This window comes from Solanum tuberosum, unplaced genomic scaffold (assembly GCF_000226075.1).
Source record: "Solanum tuberosum cultivar DM 1-3 516 R44 unplaced genomic scaffold, SolTub_3.0 scf00279, whole genome shotgun sequence".
In the NCBI taxonomy this organism is placed as follows: Eukaryota; Viridiplantae; Streptophyta; class Magnoliopsida; order Solanales; family Solanaceae; genus Solanum; species Solanum tuberosum.
The window spans coordinates 456,279-470,323 of record NW_006239204.1 but is presented as its reverse complement, the minus strand read 5'-3'; the positions used below and the strand labels follow the sequence as shown (position 1 = coordinate 470,323).

Below are 14,045 nucleotides of genomic sequence, written 5' to 3'. Positions count from 1 at the left end.
TTCAAACTTTAAAACTATAAAAGTTTAAATTTCACAGTTTAAAAGTTTGAAAATTTAAATTCAAACTTTAAAACTATAAAAGTTTAAATTTCACAGTTTAAAAGTTTGAAAATTTAAATTCAAACTTTAAAACTATAAAAGTTTAAATTTCACAGTTTAAAAGTTTGAAAATTTAAATTCAAACTTTAAAACTATAAAAGTTTAAATTTCACAGTTTAAAAGTTTGAAAATTTAAATTCAAACTTTAAAACTATAAAAGTTTAAATTTCACACTTTAAAAGTTAAATTTGAACTTTTGAAGACAATAATAAAAAATAATTAAGGCGAATAGCCTATACTTTTATTAATATTAATTAAATAGTACAAGTTGAGTTACAAAATATTAGTAGAGTATTAAAAAATCTAATCTACACAGCCACCTTCTAGGAAGGGTTCTGTTTGAATTAGATCTCGAATTATTATACTCATACTAATAGACATTCAAATTTAATAGTTCATGCTATCTAGGAAATCTTTTTTTAAATCATTTAATATTTGTCTAGTAACATGCTCTGGAATTGGTTGATTAGCTAGTTCCTCCATTGCATCAATGCCGTCGTCACTTAAATCTTGTATTATTTCATCGACATCATTTTCAAATTTGATTGGTAAGGGTGGACGACCATAACTCCTTCTCTCGCCATTAATCCAATCTCTAAATAGTACGGATATCTCCAAGCTATCTGCTGCTAATGAATGTCTATGCTTTCCAATTTGAAATCTTGCTGCACTAAAAGCACCTTCCGAAGCTACTGAAGATGCTTGAATAGCTAACACATCTCGAGCAACCAATTGAAGTTTTGGAAATCCCTGGCTGCGATTACTCCACCATTCTAGAAGATCAATAGTAGTAGGTTCTGTATTTTGATTAATATATGCATCAAAATCATTTCTATCATTATGAGAAAGTTCAAGATAATAATCTATCATATCATCAATATCATCTTCATTATTATATCTACTCCTAGAACTTTGAGGCTCTTCATTACGTACTACATTCATTATATTAGAATTATACAAAGTCATACAATTTTCTAGCTTTAATTTTTATACTATCTTTAACATCTTGACAACTAGGTATTTCATCATCTTCACTATCAATACCCAAATTAAAATATATGTTATCAACCATTTGTGATGCATCTTCATCTTTGTAATGTGGTTTAACAAACAAGCGGTTAAATAAATTTGAGGAATAGGAATAAAATATTTTTAAAATTTTTCAATCATTTTCTTAACAGATTCTTCAAATCTTAGTTTATTTTTGAATTTACAAAATTTACTAGAAATAGCACAAATATCAGGTTAAACAGAGCAAATAGTTGGATAATATAGTGCAGATATTTTTTTGTGGTTAGATAAAAACTTTTAAGAATTCTATATGTTCTTTTATGTCATTCCAATCATTATCATCAATCCTATATGTCATATTTGAATTATGAGCATTCCAAACCATTTGTAAAGGTTTCCTATATTCATAAGCAACTTCAAGCATTTCAAATAAAGAATTCCATCTAGTACACACTGATTTTGGATTTTTTCTAGGTGGAAGATTAAATTCACGACAACGATTTTCAAAATCTCTACGTCTAGACTTAACTTGACATTTAAAAATAAAATGACATGCAGTTTCAACTCTTATGCAACCATCATTATACATTGTTATACATGCTCTCCAATTTGAAATCTTGCTGCACTAAAAGCGCCTTCCGAAGCTACTGAAGATGCTTGAATAGCTAACACATCTCGAGCGACCGGTTGTAGTTTTGGAAATCCTTTGCCGCGATTGCTCCACCATTCTAGAAGATCAATAGTAGTAGGTTCTGTATTTTGATTAATATATGCATCAAAATCATTTCTATCATTATGAGAAAGTTCAATAATACCATCTATCATATCATCAATATCATCTTCATTATTATATCTACTCCTAGAACTTTGAGGTTGTTTGTTATGTACTACATTCCTTATATTAGAATTATACAAGTCGTACAATTTTCTAGCTTCAATTTTTATACTATCTTTAACATCTTGACAACTAGGTGTTTCATCATCTTCACTATCAATGCCCAAATTAAAATATATTTTATCAACCATTCGTGATGCACCTTCATCTTTGTAATGTGGGTTTAACAAACAAGCAGTTAAATAAATTTGAGGAATAGGAATAAAATATTTTTTAAATTTTTCAATCATTTTCTTAACAGATGCTTCAAATCTTGGTTTATTTTTGAATTTATAAAATTTATTAGAAATAGCACAAATATTAGGTAAAACAGAGCAAATAGTTGGATAATAAAGTGCAGATATTTTTTTTGTAGTTAAATAAAAAACTTTTAAGAATTCTATAAGTTCTTTTATGTCATTCCAATCATTATCATCAAGCCTATATGTCATATTTGAATTATGAGCATTCCAAACCATTTGTAAAGGTTTCCTATATTCATAAGCAACTTCAAGCATTTCAAATAAAGAATTCCATCTAGTACACACTGATTTTGGAATTTTTCTAGGTGGAAGATTAAATTCACGACAACGATTTTCAAAATTTCTACGTCTAGACTTAACTTGACATTTAAAAATAAAATGACATGCAGTTTCAACTTTTATGCAACCATCATTATACATTGCTATACCATCTCTAACAATCAAATTATATATGTGTGCATCACACCTAATATGAAAGCCATCAATATAAATATGGCAAAGAGACGATTTTAGTATTTCAACAACAGTTCTATAATTAGAAGCATTATCTAAGGTGACACTGCTTATTTTATCACAAATTCCATAGTTTTGTAAAACATCTATCATTGTTTGAGCTATATAACTACCAGTTTTATGCATTTCACAACATTTATAACCTCAAATTCTTTTTGCAATGTCCAATTTTCATCAATCCAATGTGTAGTAATAGTGAAATAATCATTATCATTTACACTACGGCCCATCTCAGAAGTAATAGCTATTTTACAATTATTATAATAAATAATTATCATTTACACTACGGCTCATATCAAAAGTAATAGCTATTTTACAATTATATTAATAAAATAAACAACGAAGATATTGAAAATGTTGAGCTTGATAATCAAAGATAGCCTTTTTAATTGTATTTCTAGTAAAACCTTTAAAATGTGGATTATACACAATTTGAATATAATGAATAAAACCGGGATTTTCAGCAAAACTAAATGGCAAACCCATAACAACAATCATTTTAGCTAATTCTTTAAGATCTTTTTCTCTACTATATGACCGTTGTATACTAGAACCAGAAACATTAGAAGGATTTAATTGTGTTTGGACCATATTAGAGCCCTCTACTCCTACATTTTCAGGAAGAGTGGTATCACTCTTTTTAGCTTCGGCTACAGCTTTAGCATGCAAATATTTATTTTTTACAACATGACATTAAATGATTACTCAAATGTCCCGTCCCACCCTGTTTTCCTACAGTTTTATGATTCATTTTATGTTTACATTTATTACAAATAGATTGTGTTTTATCTTCATTCTGAGTCATAAATTGCCACACAAACTGATTTTTTAGCGCGTTCTACTTTAGTCCTAGGATGCACAGGGAGAACGGGAGCAGGACAACGAAAGGGAGTGGGAGGGGAAGAGGGATTGGAAGTGGGAGTAGCTGGCTGAGTTTCATCATCATCATATTCATCAACATTATTATCAAAACTATCAATATAATCATTAACATCATCATGTTCATCATTTTCAGGTAATTCCTCATCAAAATTACCAAACCTTCTTTGTAAATGTTCATGATAAGGATCTAATCCACTATTACTATCAATATTAAAAACAGTTTCATCAACATGCGAATAATCATCCGTATTTATTCTTAATTGAGAATTTTTTTTAGTTTTAGATTTAGAAGTACTACCGATTTTTTTATTTTTCTTGGATTTTGAGCTCCATAAATTAGTTATCGAATCAACTATGGTTGTTTTACCCTTTTCAACATTGTTTTACCAAAATCCATATTCAAATATAAAAAGTAGTAAATTATATATAATACGAAAATGTAATGCAAAGTTTTAAACAAATAAATAACTAAATAAGTAGAGACTAGAGACTAATTACTCACAAAATAAATAATTAAATGCAAACAAATAAATAACTAAAAGATAAGTGAGTTGGAACGAATGTACCAAACGTCTATTTAAAAAAGTAAACGTGTATGACCGAAAGCCGAAAATTGAAAGTTGAATTTTGAAGCTCCAATTTCCAAAGAACAAAATCCAAATTCATAATTTTAACAAGAATAAGAGATTAGAGAGTAGAATATAATATTTTTGTGAATTGTGAGTGAAAAGAATGAAAGATTGGGGGTATTTATAGTTTAAAAGAAGGATGAACATGTAGTTTTTTGAAGGTTGGGGTATTAAATTTTTTTTGGGGGATAGGGAGGTGTAAATGGGAGTTATAGGGGTGAAAGAGCCATTGGTGGGGCCCAAAACCCGTTGCCCAACGGCTCTCAACGGCTATAAATTAATAATTAAGATTTAAATAAAATAAATTTAACCGGACCGGACCGGAACCGAGACTAGCCGAACCAGGACTAACCGGTAAATCCCAATTTTCGTCCCGTTACCCCTCCCGGACCCGCTACTATCAGGACCTAACCGGTACAGGCCGGAATTGAGACGGAATCGGTAACGGACCGAGACGGACCGGAACCGGAATCGAGACGGAATCGGTAACGGACTAGGACGGACCGGAACCGGAACTAGCAGCTCCCGGTTCCGTTGCCACGCTTAATCACAATCACAAGTATATCATCAAGATCATACATTAAGTCATGATTTCATGGCAATCATCATTCATCTATCTCATTTACAACAAGTGTGATCAACATTACAACATTCATATATATACAAGTATCATAATGAAGCAAGAACAATCATACATCACACAATCATAGAATCACAACCATCACCTACCTTGAAACAATCTTGAAACCCTAAGAAACTTGATCCTTCCCTTTCCAAATTCGTTCCGCTTGTTCTTGGTCTACAAATAATTAATATAATACGGGAATCAATAATCAATCACTAATTACTTGAATTACTAACAATTCTATTAACCCTAGATCATACCCATGATCCCAATTATCCAATTTAGGGTTGTTTCCACCATAGAATCTATAACAAAACCTTCACCCATCAATATTCACCATTCTATTACGTTCTACGAATCGAAAAACAGATTCGGGTAGTGAAAAGCTTACCTTTAGCCTCAAGAATGGTGAAAAATGAGTAGGAGACGCCTGGGTTTCGTTCCTTAGCTCTAAAAGTCAAAAAGTGCATAATGAGGTTTAGGGGTTTATGAACAACTTTAATTCACGTCGAGCCCTCCACAACGGCCGTCACCCCGTTGTGCGGCAAAAAGTGGCGCCAATGCGGGCTACGCGAGACAGAGAGCTAATTCAAGATTTCCAAGATTCTCATTTCGCAACACACCTCTAACCAACGATGCTAAGAAAATACCCTTTACGCCAATATCGATTTTGGGAGTTCTACTCACCCGAATTCAATTCTGTAAAGTCGTATGGATTCTTTAACGAGTTATTTAACTACTCATGTAATCAAAATCATAATTAAATTACCCGATTGTTATCAGATTTTCCTACACCTCAGATACTCTGATTTCGTTCAAATCTGGACAAGGTTGGGAAAATCCAAATATTACGAAAAAGTTTTCCGGCCCCAAATTTTCCCCCATTGGCATTTCTATAACGACGGGAACAAGTCGTTACAAGCACTAATTTGATCTCTCTTGCCAATCCATTATCATTTTTGATAAAACAATTAGTATAGCAGAGAGTTTTTTAAAGTCAAATTCGACGACTCTGATTGTGTTCAAGTCGCTATTTCCTTCATTATGTGAGTGTAATTGTCATGATTCTAGTCTACACCCTTGCTAAGACACCGTGCTTAGAATAAGTGATCCAAAGCTAATATTTGACATAACATATCTAAGCATATCAGATGTAAACTGAAGTAGAATACGTAAATAAAGAATCGTAACTGAAATAAATATATTACAATTGAATATTAATGCCCGAAAATCTTTAAACTGAATGAGATAATTTGTCGGGACAATACCCCGGACTGCTTGAAAGCTAACACAACTGAAGTGAATAACATCTACTGACTCAAAACTGAAGTCCTCGAAATGCGAGGAAGACTCACCACAATGCTAAAAGTAGAGAAACTTAGTGGAATGCCTGTCCACGAATTTAAATCATGGTGCTGAAATCTACATCATAAAATGATGTATCACAAAGTAGTGTCAATACATGAAATGTACTGGTATGCAATGCAAGGGATGATATCAACAATTATACAAACAACTGAAAAAATATAAATCTGAGCATGAGTAATACACAAGATAACTCAAGGATTGAGAGTCAAATATGTGACATGTGACAAATATTTCAGAAACAAAAATATATATTTAAAACCATACTTTTTTGAAATCATATCTGAAAGGATGCATATATGAAAATGATGTTATCTGAAATTTTATAATGATAATATCAAGAAATATATAAAATAAATAGAGTAAATCTTTTAGGTGGAAGTTTCTCTTAACTGACATACACCATATGAGCTCATGATGCACCAATGAATACCCTAGTTTGGAGGGTGCCTTATACCTTGTCAGGGTCAACTCAAAAAATGGCGAAACATATTCATATGGTGACATGTAGTTTTGAAACTTGTGCTATCTAGAATTTTCATTCGCTCAGCGCTAAAACTATTCCCAAACATACTATCTATATAGCTCATAAAAAATATTTATTAATCTTATCTAGAAGCTTATCACGAGTCTTGCTCAAAATCTCTTTCTAAAACACATCTTGCAGTGAGACTATGCTCAAATCGATGAGACGAAACTCAAATCTTTTCTAAAACATATGTCAAAATTTATTTCTAAAACATAGCTTTTAAATCATGAGATTTTCTTTTTAGAAATTGCATAACTTGTAATTTCTCAAAATATCTTTCATAATAAGATAAAAGACTCTAAAATTATTCTTTGAAATATAAGATTTATGAATCATAAATAATAACATGACAAAGCTAATAAGGACGACAATGAGAAAGCTTACCAAGTATAAAAAGGAAGTACATTAGTCAAGAATTCATCATCATGAATAAAAAGTTGAAAAATCATAAAATTCAGGTAATAAATATGGTGAATTTGAAAGTTTTTTATAAATCCTAACTACAACATTAAATTTATGTAAACTGAGGAATCTTGGAAATGAGGTTGAAAAGAATTCCTCATTGGAGTTCTACATATCTAAATTTTAGGAATTCTTGAAGAAAAACTTTAAACTTGAAATTGTATAGCTTTAACTTGAAAATCCTTCTATGGAGTTCTTGGAGATGAAGTTTGAGAATTTTTTTTGATTAAAAACCTCAAAATTCTTGAAGAGAATCTTGAAGCTGGAACCAAAGATCTTGCAAAATTGGAGAAATCCCTTTCTTGAAGTACTTGATAAGAATTAGGGATTTCGAGAGTTGCTATACTTATAAGGATATTATTAGGTTATAAGATGGACTTAAGAAAGTTAATTGAAGGTAAAAGGGTAAGAATACCCCTCTAAAAACGTATGAGACCAAAAAATCAAAGAAAACGACCTTTTAATGAATTCTATTAGTCAAATCAGTGATTTAGAGGCATTGTCACTATAATATTCGGCAGAGCCAATTTTGATCGCCAAAATTAATTATTATTTTTGAAGGTTTTCGGATCATTTCAGTAACGTCAAACTATTCAATGATTCACTGAATGATAAGTGTCATCACCGGATTTTCTAGTCCGTACATATTTCAGTAAAACTGTCATAACTTTCTACTCTGAACTCCGATTGTATTGAAAAGAAGACTCATAGATCTTTAACTTATTAGGTTATGAGCCATCAAACTCTTAATATTCTAAGATATATGACCGTCTGAAATTGAACCTCGGGTGAACTCATGCGAAAATTAAGCCGATAAAATTCTTTAAACTTGATTTGATGTTTGAGGTAACTTACGACCCTAAGACATATTCAATACACTTACTACACTTAGTAAAGGACCTTAACATACACGTAAAACTTAGAAAAATAGAGTTTGTACCCATACACATAAGGAAGATGGTTTCAATATTTGCTTAGAAGTTACAAGGCGTTGCAATCATGATGAGACTTTTCATGCTATTTTTTACTTGATTTTTTGTTGTGGCTAGATCAACCTTTTTGGTCGTGGAGTTGTTCAAGACAAGGTTGACGTTGATGTTGATATGATCGTTATTTCCAGTACCAGCCATTGAACCTTCTAATTATCTTGCTACACAAGAACATAATTTTCTAGCAAGAATTTAGAAAAAGCAAATCAGTACCATGTAGGAAATATAGAAGGAGAATACTTTCTTTAGAAAATGCTCAAGTTTTATTTAGCTACTTAAGGTCACTTTAGATGATTAGAATCATCAATTATATCTCTATTTATACTAACAAAAATATAAAACCAAAGGTCTTGCACAAATAACTAGATACATGTATCACAATTTACTAGATACATGTATACAAAATCCTAAAAGACTTCTAGAAAAAACTAAGAGACAATATTGATTGACTAAACATCAAGGTGTGAATGCATTAATTTCAACACTACCCCTTAATGCATTTGCTTGACAACTCCAATGCCTTCTCGAAGATAGCAAAACTTTTCTCTTGGAAGTGCTTTGGTGAAGATGTCAGCAAGTTGTTCTCTTGAATATCTCCTTCTTGATTGAGTTTGGTTTTGTAAATCCATTTTAGATTTACAACTTTTCTTTCTTTGGGTATAGTCACACACTCCCAAGTATTAATTTTCTCAATCATCCGAATTTCTTCAGCCATGGCTTTGTTCCAAACATCGTGCTTTATTGTCTTCTCATAATTTTCTTGCTCAACACTGGTAAAGTAGAATCTTTGATAAATTTCACTCAATATTTTTGTTCCTCTTGGAGGTGGTTCTTCATCATCTGAATCTGAGATTTCTGCCCCTTGAGGGACATCTTCCTCTTCCTCATCCTCTTCTTGATTTGACAGTTTAGATATGATAGAAGTATTCTCCACCTTTTTATCTTTCCAATCTCATGTTGTTTTTTCATCAAAAATGACATCTCTACTAGCAACAAGTTTGTTAGTTTTGACATCGAAAAGCCTATAGCCTTTTGTCATATCACTAAAAAAATAGAATGATCATTTAGAGATATAAATTTATATGCAGCATTTCATAACTAATAAAGACACTAACGAAGTCTTAGAACCAACATTTACTCGTTTAAAATCAGGTAGATCAACCTTAGCCAAACACCCACACACTTTCAGAAATTTCAAGTTAGGAGCAAACCCTTTCCACAACTCATATGAGGTCTTGTCTAAATTCTTATGATGGACTCTATTAAGAATATAGCATGCAGACAAGACTGCTTCTCCCCACATATTCTCAGATAGACCAGAGCTTAAAAACATAGAATTCATCATTTCTTCAAGGGTTCTATTTTTTCGTTTGGCTACACCATTTTGTTGGGGAGTATATGGAGCACTAACCTCATGTATAATATCATTTTTCTCACAAAAATCTTCTAGAGTCTTAGTACTATATTCACTGCCCCTATCAGATCTAAATCTCTTGATTTTTCTGTCTAATTGATTTTCCACTTCTGCATTGATTTAATTTCAAAAACATGCTTTCAGCTTCATCTTTAGACTTAAGAAGATATACCTTAGTGTATCTAGAAAAGTCATCAACAAAAGTAATATAATACTTTTTCCCACCTTTTCTAATAGTGTTCTTGAAATCTGCTAAATCTGAATGTATTAGTTCAAGTAATTCGGTCTTTCTACTAATAACAGATTTGAAAGGTTTCTTGGCATATTTTGCTCCTACACACAGGACATTTAGAAAAATCATCAGTTTTTATCATAAGAATTAATTCTATTTTCCTAAGTCTTTTAATAGAAGCAATATTAACATGACCTAGTCTACCATGCCACAAATTGATAGACTCAACAATATAAGCAGAATTTGAAATGCTTCTATTATTGACAACCTCTTGAACAATGTTCAGTACAAATAATCATCCACTAAGATATTCCTTCCTAACAAAGTCTTCTCCACGAGAAATAATTATTTTATCAGCTTCAAAAATAAGTTTAAGGCCTACTTTGTTGAGAAGTGCTCCGGAAACTAAGTTTTTACGGAGGGAGGGAACATACAAAACATTGTTCAAGGATAATGTCTTTCCAGAAGTTAATTTAAGTAAAACTTTTCCTTTACCCATTACTACAGCAGTAGTGGAGTTACCCATATATACACACTCGCCTTCAGTGGACTCCTCAAAGTCATGAAATAAATTCTTATTAGAACAAAAATGCGTTGAAGCGCATGTTTCCAACACCCAGTCAGTTTTGTTAGCCACCAGATTTGCCTCAACGACTACAACAACAATCATTTCATTACCCTCAGCAAGATGAGCTTGGACATCACTTTGTCCTTCCTGCTTGCCATTTTCTTTGATAGCACTTGGCAGCCCTGTGACCAACTTTTCCACAAACAAAACAAGGACCCTTAAATTTTTGAATTTGACTCTCCGGCTTGTTGAATTGATTTTTCTTCTTCATATGTTCCTTTTTCGAGACTTTCTTCTGTTTGCCTTTGAACCTGTCTTTCACAACAGTACCAGAAAATTCAACAAGATTAGCTTTAGAAGATTTAAGAGAAAGCTCTTCCATCTTATCTTTGAGACGGTTCGCCTCTTCAGTCCTCATATGACTAATAAGTTCTTGGAGAGTTAATTTTTTTTCTTATTATGTTTAAATTGATTTTTATAATCACTCCAAGATTGTGGGAATTTTTCAAGCAAAATATTAGCCTAAAATATCTCACACATCTTCATGTCCTCGTTGAGAACATCAGCAATCAAGTTCTCATATTCGTGAAAATGTTTCATTATTGGCTTATTATCAACCATTTAGAATTTAATCCACTGACCGACAACATATTTTTTCTTTCCTGCATCATCAACATCATATTTCTTTTCCAAACTATCCCATATTTCTTTGACAGATTTATAAGTAACAAATAAATCAAATAAAAGACTAGTCATATGATTTAGAAAGTGTCCTCTCTTATGGTTCTGTTATCCTTTTCAAACTTCTTTTTAGCAACATCATCAACAACCATGACATTGCTAGAATCAATAGTAGTATTAGAACCATTCATAGAAGGTTCGTTAAATAAAATATAATCAACTTCTAATTGTTCAAAGAAAATCAAAAGTTTTTGTGACCATCATTTAAAATTACTTCCATCCAAAGGCTCAAGTTTTGACAAATCAGAAAAAAATTTGTTCAAAGAAATAGCCATTTATCAATATTGTATGTTAGTAAATCGCTTTCAAATTGTTGGGAAAAATACTACAATATTGATAATAGATTGGAATTATAAAGTAGTAAATAACTTATCACAAACATTGTGTCGTGGCAAGCCACTGCCTTGAAAGCAATTTCGGCTTGACTCCGATGCAAATCGTTGTAGCAGGTTGCTTCCCAAGATTCCACAGTTACTCTCAAACACGTGCACTCGTGGCTGAGAGTTTGGAGGTTGCTCAAAACCAATTGCCCAAAAATATTCTAAGAATAAGAAGAAAGGAGGAAAAAGTTTTTTCTCTTGTTTTTGTTTAGGTTGGTTGAGTGGTCTTATGCTCACTCAAGATACATCTTTATATAGGATTTGCAAAATAGGAGTTTCAAAGAGAAGAAGTAATTTCTAAGAAACGTATGTGAAATGTTAATGATATTAAAAGTCATTACATCACACTTAACAAAATGTATTTTGGAACGGATAGGTAATTCATCCCTTTTGTAACGTAATATTTTATATACTTTGCATTACTCTTAATTAATAAAGGTAAAATTACTATTACAAAACCAAAGGTCTTGCACAAATAACTAGATACATATATCACAATTTAATGTATTACAAAATTCTAAAAGACTTCTAAAAAACTAAGAGACAATATTGAAAGACTAAACATCAAGGTGTGAATGCGTTAATTCCAACAGAAATATCCTTAGCCCCACAATGAATGTCAAACTGTTTACCCTAAAAAAATATTTGAATTTGCAAGTGAGGTTTAAAGGATATATGAATCAAATTGTTAATCAAATAAAATAAGTAATGTTGTAAGAGAACTAAACTAATTGAAATATAAAACAAATGTAGCATGAGCCTGATTAATCTGCGACGAGCTATATCAGACAGAGGTAGATGAACACTGATAGACTATTCTTACTCCATATATATCCCAACATGGCATTCCCATCCCTTAAAACATAAAAGAAAAAAGAAGAATGAAACTCTATTATAATTTTACATAATTGATTAATACATCTTGAAATGCCATTGGAAAACCACCAAAGAATTTTATTTAGAAAGTAATTAATTAGTGAGGAATATATGAGTCCTAGCAGTGGGGTTAGGCATGTATTGATGGAGGATGCTTTCTTAAGTGGATGAAATGATTAGCTAGATTCTTAATTAGGAGGACGTTTAAGTATAGATATGTTTGGTCTTCTTGATTTTTTAACGTAATTAGTAATTACTACTCTATTTATTTGTTCTTATAATTACTTGGTAGGTGCATGTATGTTGTTATTTATTTTTCGTTTTTCCTGCTTTAATCTCTCTTCTTCTTCTTTTTGGCAAGAACATTGATTGAGCACATTCATATATTGTGAAAAATATTGATCTGAGATATATATATTTAGGATTAAAAATGTCCCTTATATATGAACACTGATGTAATACTTAAATTTCATTTCAAGTGATCGAATATCGATCTTTTAAACCTGTGAGAAGGATTCATTATATAGAGACGTATTGAAAACACTTCTAAGCTCGGCGTGATTTATTAGTTTCATCCTAAACTATATATTGACAACTTTAAAGACATTCCTTTATTTGAATAACTGAACTTACTTACAGTACCCCTTATCTTGTAACATGAGTGAAATACACCCCTAAATTCTCACCAAGTTTACGGGTATTTTCAACACTTTTCTCGACTTTTTATTAAGAGCCCTCCTACAAGAGTTTGAGATCATTTGCTATGTCATGTGATAGATCATGAGTGTATCTAAGTTTAGTTAGTCAAGTAACTAGAGGGTTGTTTTTAAGGCTGTCAGTAGTTCAAGAACGAAACTAATAATTTGTGTCAAGTTCAGGAATAATTTCAATATTTTTCTCTATTATATATTAATATTTTTTAATATAAAGTGAAAATGTTTTACTATATGGTAGTACCGCATCTAGTATCACTATAATAATGTTTTTGATATGTATGTTTTCTTTTACATACTCCCAACTGTTTTGTCATGACTATGCACTTAATTAAGTGTTGGGGCAAAGCTTACAACTTCATTTACAAATGTTTTTTTGTATGATTTGTGTTGTTTATGCATCAGTTAATAACAAAACATATATACTTCACCTTTTTTCAAAAGTGAAGGATACTGAAGTGGACATAACAATTATACTAATGAATATTGTCTCTAGCTATGTTTATATCATGAATACTCATGAACAATAATCTCTATGTATTGTACTTTTGGGTTGTTTTCATCTATAAAAATATGGTCACTCGATCTACTAATAATTTTTTGTTGTCATTTATAATAAAGAAATAACGACGTGATGCAAAAAAAAAAAGAAACAACTTTCGTTTTGCTTTAATTATGACGTGTATGAACCTAACAAAAAAAAGGACCCAATTTAGGGTAAAAAGTTAATTTTATAACTATATAAATTTCTAATTCAATTGTGCCTTTTTAAATATTTCTATTTCAAGTTTTATTATCACAATTCACAACTAGGGGTGTTCATGATTTGGTTTTGATTGGTTATTGTTTAAAACCAAAACCAAATCAATTTAGTTGGTTT

General features: G+C 31.2%; 1 protein-coding gene across 1 annotated transcript; it reads right to left on the bottom strand.

Moving 5' to 3' along the window:
- Positions 1-8,725: 8,725 nt before the first annotated feature.
- LOC107062900 (uncharacterized) lies at positions 8,726-10,873 on the bottom strand. The gene is made up of 4 exons (XM_015314099.1): positions 10,693-10,873; positions 10,383-10,637; positions 9,828-9,988; positions 8,726-9,175 (listed from the first exon to the last, which is right to left on the bottom strand). The coding sequence occupies exons 1-4, from the start codon at positions 10,871-10,873 to the stop codon at positions 8,726-8,728; spliced, it is 1,047 nt and encodes a 348-aa protein (XP_015169585.1).
- Between the last annotated feature and the right edge of the window lie 3,172 nt (positions 10,874-14,045).

Bases quoted from the DNA above. Each gene is read 5' to 3' on its own strand.
- LOC107062900 (XM_015314099.1), bottom strand. From the start codon at position 10,873: ATGAGGACTGAAGAGGCGAACCGTCTCAAAGATAAGATGGAAGAGCTT. The intron at 10,638-10,692 runs GTCAAATTCAAA...AGTTGGTCACAG, and splicing joins TCAATTCAACAAGCCGGAGA to GGCTGCCAAGTGCTATCAAA. The intron at 9,176-9,827 runs GTATATCTTCTT...AAAGATAAAAAG, and splicing joins ACTTTTCTAGATACACTAAG to GTGGAGAATACTTCTATCAT.